This window comes from Trachymyrmex cornetzi, unplaced genomic scaffold, assembly GCF_001594075.2.
Source record: "Trachymyrmex cornetzi isolate Tcor2-1 unplaced genomic scaffold, Tcor1.1 scaffold697, whole genome shotgun sequence".
Lineage (NCBI taxonomy): Eukaryota > Metazoa > Arthropoda > Insecta > Hymenoptera > Formicidae > Trachymyrmex > Trachymyrmex cornetzi.
This window is the reverse complement of record NW_017300022.1, coordinates 169,362-178,113: the sequence shown is the minus strand read 5'-3', so window position 1 is coordinate 178,113 and position 8,752 is coordinate 169,362. Positions and strand designations below refer to the sequence as shown.

Here is an 8,752-nt window from a genome sequence, read left to right as displayed (position 1 = left end):
CTCAGTTTAGTCCGCTCTATCTACACAAAAGTGATTGGTAAAAAAGGTCGGGATACCCTGTACAGGAATACGAGCGGCCGAGAAGGTACATTTTCGGTTTTCGATCGCTTATAACAAGCGACTACGATACTAGAGGAAGCGAGACAGCGAGATAGAGCGGCTGTCCTTTTCGCTCTAATACTCGCTTGTAGAGCGAGAAGGACGAGCGCTGTCTCTCGCTGTCTCGCTCGCTCTCGCGGCGAAGATGGCCGACTCGATGCCGGTAGGTGTCTGCTTGGTGGGGGTACAAGTGGTGGGGCTGGTTTCCGTGTTGCCGGGGAGCCAAATGTGCATCACTGGTAGCAACGTGTGATTAAAGTTTTATGATCACAAATCAACTGCAAATAGATGTACATATATTTTAGGTTTAAGTAAACAGTTACAACACAGTAAAATATTTGCAATTAACATATGATAGATAAATGTTATCTATCTGCAACTGAATTTAATGAAATCCTTTGCGATTAATATAATCAATGGAATTCTCCTTTGGAGCATCAATGCGGATGTGGGTGCCATCGATGGCCTCAATAACTCTTGGAAATCCACTAGCTTCTTCAAATTCCCTCATCACAGTGACCGCACGATTACCACTAGGCCATTGAATGAATCTTGTCGACTTTTTAAACACACCACGAGACTCTTCGCACAGTTCTCATAGCAGTTGCTTTGCCCACATTGAATCGATCGCAGATCGATCTGTAACAAGATAGTATTAAATTAATCGAACATATTGCAGATTTCAACATAAATTTATTATGAACATAGAGTTCATAAATGAATTTTATTTAATGCAATCAAACCCTGAATTTGTGCATCATTATCTGTATGAATCCATCGTAACCACTTTCCAAAGGGCAATCATTAACTGTTGATGTGCAGGTATTGTAATGCAGCCTTTTATTTTCCTAATTAAATCCTGTTGAATAATTTGAAGGAGGTATTGAAATGTAGCATTTGACATTCTACAAAAAACAGGAAATTTGTATCTACAATTCACATTTTTAATAACATATGCAAATAGAATACATCTCTAATAATGATCACTAACATAAAATGACTTTTAAAATCATAATCTGTATAACGATTAACAACGTCAATATAATTTATGATGCGTACACGAAGTTTCCGCATTTTTTTCTTCACGATCTCTACAATAGAGATCGTAACAATATTGAGATTGTTACGTATTGTATTGTATTGTATTGTATTGTATGTCAATACTGTTACGTATTGTATTGTCGAGATCTCAATAGAAACCTCTACAATAGAGAATTTCTAAGGAGAAATTTTTCTTTACTTGCTCTGGCAAGGGACATTTTCGGACGCACTCATGATTATAAGTACTTATACTGAATTATATTGGCGATGATGACCTTTTTTTTTTGTTTCGCGTAGGAGGGGAAAATCTTCGCTCAGCCCTGAGAGGACGCTCCGGATCCCATCACTTTAGAGACTTGGTACCCCGATTCCGCCATCTCGACCAGGGAAGACACCAGGGCCCGAGTACACCTGGGCGTGTTGGATTCATATGCTTTGTGATCCCATGAATGAGATCTCCATGGAATGCGCCTACCAACTAAAAACTCCCCCTTAGTGCACCAGTACCAGGCTTATGAGAGGGGTCCCGGATCGACTATTCATCACGCACAGGACCCCTCTCGCCCTCTGAGAAATATCTCCACCACCAGTATTTCCGGGACATCTATTTACAATCCCTTTTTAGTTTTTGGGCATTCCACACCTTTCGTTTAAGTGGTTACACGATTAGCGGCAGCGTCGCCCGAAGCGAAGGAGGCCCCTCGCTTGCTCCCTCTCCCGCTCAACCCTTTCTTTTTCTAACATTATCTCCTCACAGAACCTTTTGAATCCCTCCCACTTAGGCTCAAAGCGAACAATAGCCTTCATAATCGTCCCAATTGCTAAATCCTGACCTACTATTGACTTTAATGTAACCCTTTGAACGTTCCATGCAGGACACGCCTCCAGGGTTTGCCGCGCCGAGTCCACCGCTCCCACACAGTGCATGCAAGCGGGGGACCCAGCGCGTCTTATTTCATACTCCTGGAAGCATCCGTGACCCGTTATAATTTGGGTCATGTGGAAAGTAAGACCTCCCGCTCCTCGGCTTATCCATCCTGATAGTACCTCCGCTAAGGCTTCCTGAACCCTGTATTCCGGTGCCGATGGCGAGAGGCTCAGAAGTTCTCCCTTCCAAGTCTCTATCGCCTTTTCATATTCCATCACTTTTATTTTATCCCTTGTCCTAGGTAAGATAAACCCGTGCTCTGCAATTATATCCTTCGTCCTCGAGTAAACTGCCCGATATCTTAATGCAAGTATTTTGAAAGGCATCATTTTTGACAGAAGAGATAGCTGATGTCTCATACGACACCGTACGATATGCACATATAACCCTTAGGGCCACTCTCCTCCACACACGAGCAACACTGTCACAGATTTTTCTATTTTCGGCCACATCTATCGCCCAAATAGGTGTACCGTACATGATTACCGATATCACCACTCCCGCATACAAGCTTCGACGCTTTTCCCCTGGTCCCCTCAAGTTAGGCATCAGTCTACTGAGAGCTACTATTATTCTCTCGGCCTTGGTTAATATCACACGAAAGTGCTCCTTGAACATCCATTTCGTGTCAAGCGTGATGCCTAGGTATTTCATCATATACGTTTTGATTTCTATACTAGTTTTATCAATTCTGATGGGTGTCCCAGTTGGACACGGCTCAATTGGACATGAACCACTCACAGCGCTTGAGACTACAAAGCTCCTAAGCACCGGTTGCTGTGATTGGTGGTGTCCAATCGAGCCGTGATCAATCGGGATCACCCCATTCTAATATATCCAACTTCTTTGGGTACACGTCCTTTCGCGAATACGATAGCCTCTGTTTTATTCACCGAGTAAAAAACCTTTAAACCCTTACTCTCTATGGTTTTTATGAGAGCTGTCGTTGCTGTATTGGCCGCAGCCACTGTCTCCCTATAATTTGTCCCCGACACTATTAGCAACGTATCATCCGCATAGCATATACAGGTTCTCCCGTATGGCAGTGGTTCTCTCAGAACATCGTTGTACCCTATGTTCCACAAAGTAGGTCCTAGAACCGACCCCTGTGGAACACCACATCTTACCTCTCGCTTACACAACTCCCTATTCCTGCTCACATATACCAGGTGTTTATCCGATAAGCAGCTGTCCAGTACCCTAAGCAGATATGTAGGAATGCCCCTGCTACGCAGCGCCTGTTGGATTATGTCCCATGGGAGTGAGTTGAAGGCATTTAATATATCCAAGGATACAGCTATCACATAGCCTCCTCAACCATCGCCCTCAAATGGCCGATCGCATCAACTGTGGATCTATTTGGCCTAAATTCATATTGTCGCTCTGATAGCCCATCCCTCATCCTTAAAAATACGTATATCCTACCATTTATGATCCTCTCGAATAATTTGCCAAGCCTGCTCATCGAGCAGGCATATAGGCCTAAATTCCGAGGCATCTCCCGTTTTACCTAGCTTTCTTAGCAAAACGGGATGATTCCGATTGATCACGGCTCGATTGGACACCACCAATCACAGCGACCGGTGCTTAGGAGCTTTGTAGTCTCAAGCGCTGTGAGTGGCTCGTGTCCAATTAAGCCGTGTCCAACTGGGTGCCACCCCAAAAGTTAGGAAGTCAACGGTTCAATTGCTTCCCTCTCAAAAAAAAGTAGCGCTCCCGGTATCCCATCAGGACCAGGTGCCCTACCCCTTGCAATACGTCTACTCGCCGCGATGAGCTCAAACTTGGTAACCGCCATTGCTTCTTCCCAATCCCCTGCCTCAATCTCCAGAACTTCAAATGCCCCAGAAGGGGGAAATAGAGCTGAAACAACTCCCTCGACCCCCTCCACCGGCAAACTCTCAATGACTAAAGGTGTCGATCTGATATGCTTCAGTACAATTCTATATGGCCTTCCCCATGGATCCTTGTCCAGAGTAGCAATTAGCTCATGCCCGATCCTTTGCTTTCCAAATTGCCCTACGTATTTCCTTTCGGATCATTTTTAATTCGCCCCACAACATTGCAAGGTGCTCCTGCGAAAAGCTTCTTCTGCGCCTCGCTCTCGTTACCGCTCTCCTGCATCTTGAGCAAGCTTTGTGGAGCTCTGCTATGTCCTTATTTCACCAGTAGGCAGATCTTCCCCTTGTCAGTCCCGAATGCGGCATCGAGGCATCCGCAACCTCTTTCATTGTGTTTATTATCCATTTTAACCTATTCTCTATTGATACCTCTTCTTCTGTATTAATCCACGTTTTCACAAGAAGGGATACCATAGCCACATCCAGATTTATCTTCTTAAAATATCAACGTGGAAAAAATTTGCAATTAGCTCTATTTACTGATACTCCTATTCGATCGCTAATAAATTCCATTAAAACATACCGATGGTCCGACAGTGAGTCCGTTGACTCCATTACCCACCACCCAAGTTGCCTGCGGATACCGATGCCCACGATACATCAACCATCGAAGCCCCTCTTGGGTGCACACACGTGTGCACAAACCCCTGGTTTAGAAGTGACAATTTTAGTGAGTCCGCCCATTCTGAGAGGGCATAACCTCTCGCATTCGTCCTAGTGGCATCCCATCTGTATAATCTAGCATTAAAATCACCAAGGAAATATATAAGTTTCCCCCTATATTTCCATCTAATCCTCTCTAAAGCTGGAAACACAATAGACACAGGCAATAGGCACAGGCAACAATAATAGGGAATAACGAGCCGTCCAATCAGAGCTCTGGGATATAATATCGAACTTATACCTCAAAGCTCTGATTAGACGGCTCGTTATTCCCTATTGCCTGTGCCTATTGCCTGTGTATATTGTGTTTCCAGCTTAAGATCACGAAATAATTTAAGAATTCTGCTAACTTTCTATTAGGGAAGAAATAACATCCAACCAATACCACCCTGCCCCACAGGACAACAACATATCCCATTCCGCTTTCCAAATGTGAACAAAGATATCCAGACACCACCTCCTGCCATGTTATGGCAACGGTTGCATTCCTATCGGAAGAGAAAGCCCAACGATCATCTCTCTCGATATAGCACGGTTCTGCTATTATCGCTATATCAGCATAGCCAGTTCCTAGATTATGTACAATCAGGTCCTGCGCCGCCCTCGAATGGTTCGCATTGGTTTGTAATAATTTAACCATTTAATGAATCACTAACTAAAATGGCACTACTCCGATTCGCCATATTCTCTTCCATAGCCTCCATTATTATATCTGTTGGATTATCCCTCTCTACTGCCGCCTCCGAATTTGTTATTCTTGACACCGGCGTGCACACCGAAGATCTCGCTCTGTGATTGGGATCTCGGCCCCTCTCTGCGCAAACCGGGCACCAAGATTTATATCGGCACTCATTGGCCTTATGACCCTCTCTGCCACATTTGAAATAGTTTCCTGTTCTGTCAATTCGATTGCCACATCTCTGCCTAGTGTGTCCCAATGCCATGCAGCGAAAACATTGTACTGGCCTGCGGTGGGTGGCACCCAGTTGGACACGGCTCAATTGGACACGAGCCACTCACAGCGCTTGAGACTACAAAGCTCCTAAGCACCGGTTGCTGTGATTGGTGGTGTCCAATCGAGCCGTGATCAATCGGGATCACCTCCCTGCGGTCCAGTAGAACTGCTCTCACCACTGACCACCCAATTTTGATATTTGCCCTCTCATACATTAAAAGGGCACATGCGAGAGGGCACTGGATCCCAGAGTGTACATCCCATCTTTTCCCCTTCTCAAGGTACCTATCCTAATCTCTGCAGCTTCCACTTTTCCAATTTCCATTACAACTTTTATTACGTCTTCTTCATTAATTGAGTTATCAATATTTCTAATTAAGATCTCTCCCTTACTCTTTGTGCACCTCTACCACCGTCCCGAACCACCCCAGCGTATGTGGGAGTGTCCCTAGGTAACCTCTCTCCTCTATATTCATCCATATAATCGCTTATCAATCTACTACGCCCATAGCGACGCTTTTCTCTGCTGTCAACTTCTAACAATTCACCCTCATCCGTTATATTTTCTTTGCTGATGATTCACACATTACTTCCGTTCCGTGTACGTCCCGGAGTATCACCGGAATAGGTTTGCTCATGAAACCTTCCATTTTTCTGTTCACGCCTAAAATTATTATTTGTAAAAACACGGAAACTCAGGTAATCCTCTCTGCGTGCCTATTCACGTGCTCTTCCAGGTGAGATTTCATCTAATCTTTTTGCAACGCCCTTGATTGGGGGATGATACGCAGGCGGTGGTCCTGTCCTATTTTTCTCCTTTTCCCGTACCTCTTTTCCAAAGACCGGCCCTCTTTTTGGTGTATTAGATATTGATACACCTCCTCCACGAGAAAGTTCGTCGTTTACTCGACTCATTCTTTGTTTATCTATTAACAGTGGTTTTATTGCCGCATATTCGCTGCTCATCATATCTAGTCTTTTTTTCATTTCCTCTAGTTCGCATCTAAGAGTATTTATTTCCCCATTATTTTCATTCGGGGTGATCCCGATTGACCATGGCTCGATTGGACACCACCAATCACAGCGACCGATGTTTAGGAGCTTTGTATAACTCAAGCGCTGTGAGTGGCTCGTGTCCAAATGAGCCGTGTCCAACTGGGTGCCACCCTTTTCATTCAGTTCTGCCTTTAACTTTCTGTTTTTCTTCTCCAAGGTCTGTTTCTGAGCTCCATCCATTGTGTCCTTGTTGACGTTTATACGTATAGCCAGATCCTGCTCTGTTACCCTTGCCATCTCAATCCCCATTATTATCTGGTGTTTAATATGGCGATGATGACCTAACCCAATCGACGTGATGTCGTATCTCTGGTAGAAACCCTATAGGGTGCGTTCAGGGAGCTCACTACCGCACTATCAACGCTAACGCTACCATCTCTGTTTGCGGAGTCAAGATAGCGCTAGCGACTACAAGTTTTGTGAACAGTAATACCCTGCTGCAAATTCCCATGGGGAATTTTCCTATGGGTTTGCCTAACCATAGGTACCCATGGTAAATTCGACAGGTCCCCATGGGAGGAGACTCCTATCTTGCTGTAAATTCCCATGGGTTTTTTTATGGGTTCCTATAGGAAACTATAAGATTCTGGCTCTGTTCCAAAATTTGCTGCCAGTACTGAAAATCTATAGTTTACGTTATGTGCACTATAGATTTTCAATGCTGACAGTAAATTTTGGAACACAGCCTCTGTAGGAGCTTGTACAGCGTAAACAATTGATGACAACAGAGAAAAATATCAGGGCGTTCCTCGTCTCGAACCCAGGCCTGGTCTTTCCTTCAAATTAGTAGAATTCTTTTCTGCCACTGAACCACACAGCCCTGACGCTGATAGCTTCTCTGTTGTGCCTATTTCCTCTAAATTTCTTACAATAGATACCTATAGGATTTACACAGTATGTATATAGGATGACAGGAAATTTAGTACGAAACGTTGGAATTTCAAGAATGGATCTAGACACGGAGAAAACCACCAAACGCATAATCTTCATATAGAAAGCCCCCGTGAAAGCCATAAGAATATTAACGTAAAATATATATAAAAACACCCTGTTAAATTCATAATGTGGAATTATATTCAGTTTGAACTATTTTTAATTATTTCTATAGAATATATATATATTATTCTCTCAAGTTAGTATAGGTACCCATAGGAATGCGGAAGAGATGCCTATGGGAATTAAAGGCCTATAGGATACTGCATCTTGATGTATAGCAACATGTAGGTGCATATAGGACAGAAATGTGTATATATCATTATCCTATAGTAGCCTATAGGCACTTTCAGTCTCCATGGGGTACCTCCCCACTGTCTTACGTACGCCTACATGTTACTATACGTCAAACTGGTATCCTATACATCCTTTTGGTTCTCATGGAGGCATCTGTCCACATTCCTGTGGGTACCTATATTAACCTATTGCATTCTTATAGATGTCCTACGTATACCTATAGGTAACTACACAAGCTCCTATAGAATCTTATAGTCATCTATAGGAACCCATGAAAAAACCAATGGGAATTTGCAGCAGGGTTCCCATGAGTTTTTTCATGGGTTCCTATAGAGAACTATAAGGGGTTCTGCACAATGAAAGGAATAAGAAACAGAGAGCAGAGAATAAGAATTTCAACCTATCAGAAACTGTGTATTCTACAACACATGATTTCTGGTAGGTTGAAATTCTTATTCTCTGTTCCCTGTTTCCTATTTCTTTCATTGTGTGCAGCCTCTAAGATTCTGTAGGAGCTTGTATAGTGTAAACAGTTGATGATAACACAGAAAAATATCAGGGCGCTTCTCGTCTCGAACCCTGGTCTGATCTCTCCTCTGAGTTGGTAGACTTCCGTCCTGCCACTGAGCCACACAGCTCTGACATCAATAGCTTCTCTGATGTGTCTATTTCCTCTAAATTTCTTAGAATAGGTACCTATAGGATTTACGCAGCATGTATACAGGGTGGACCATCTGAAGTGATCCAGTCAAATATCTCGAAAACTAGTAGGGATAGAGAAAAATGTTTCGTATGAAAAGTTTAGGGTTACACGGGGGAAGTATGGTACTGACCTTGAAAAATCCTTGGAAGGTCATTTTGAAGGTCATTCATTTTGAA

At 43.5% G+C, this 8,752-nt stretch overlaps 1 protein-coding gene and 1 pseudogene across 1 annotated transcript; both read right to left on the bottom strand.

The window, feature by feature from the left end:
• Positions 1 to 537, bottom strand: part of LOC108767601 (putative nuclease HARBI1) — a 1,804-nt pseudogene extending 1,267 nt beyond the window's left edge.
• A 72-nt stretch (positions 538 to 609) lies between these two features.
• LOC108767600 (uncharacterized) lies at positions 610 to 3,470 on the bottom strand. Its single transcript, XM_018517565.1, has 5 exons — positions 3,387 to 3,470; positions 2,988 to 3,306; positions 2,482 to 2,709; positions 1,867 to 2,357; positions 610 to 738 (listed from the first exon to the last, which is right to left on the bottom strand). The coding sequence occupies exons 1-5, from the start codon at positions 3,468 to 3,470 to the stop codon at positions 610 to 612; spliced, it is 1,251 nt and encodes a 416-aa protein (XP_018373067.1).
• Positions 3,471 to 8,752: the final 5,282 nt, after the last annotated feature.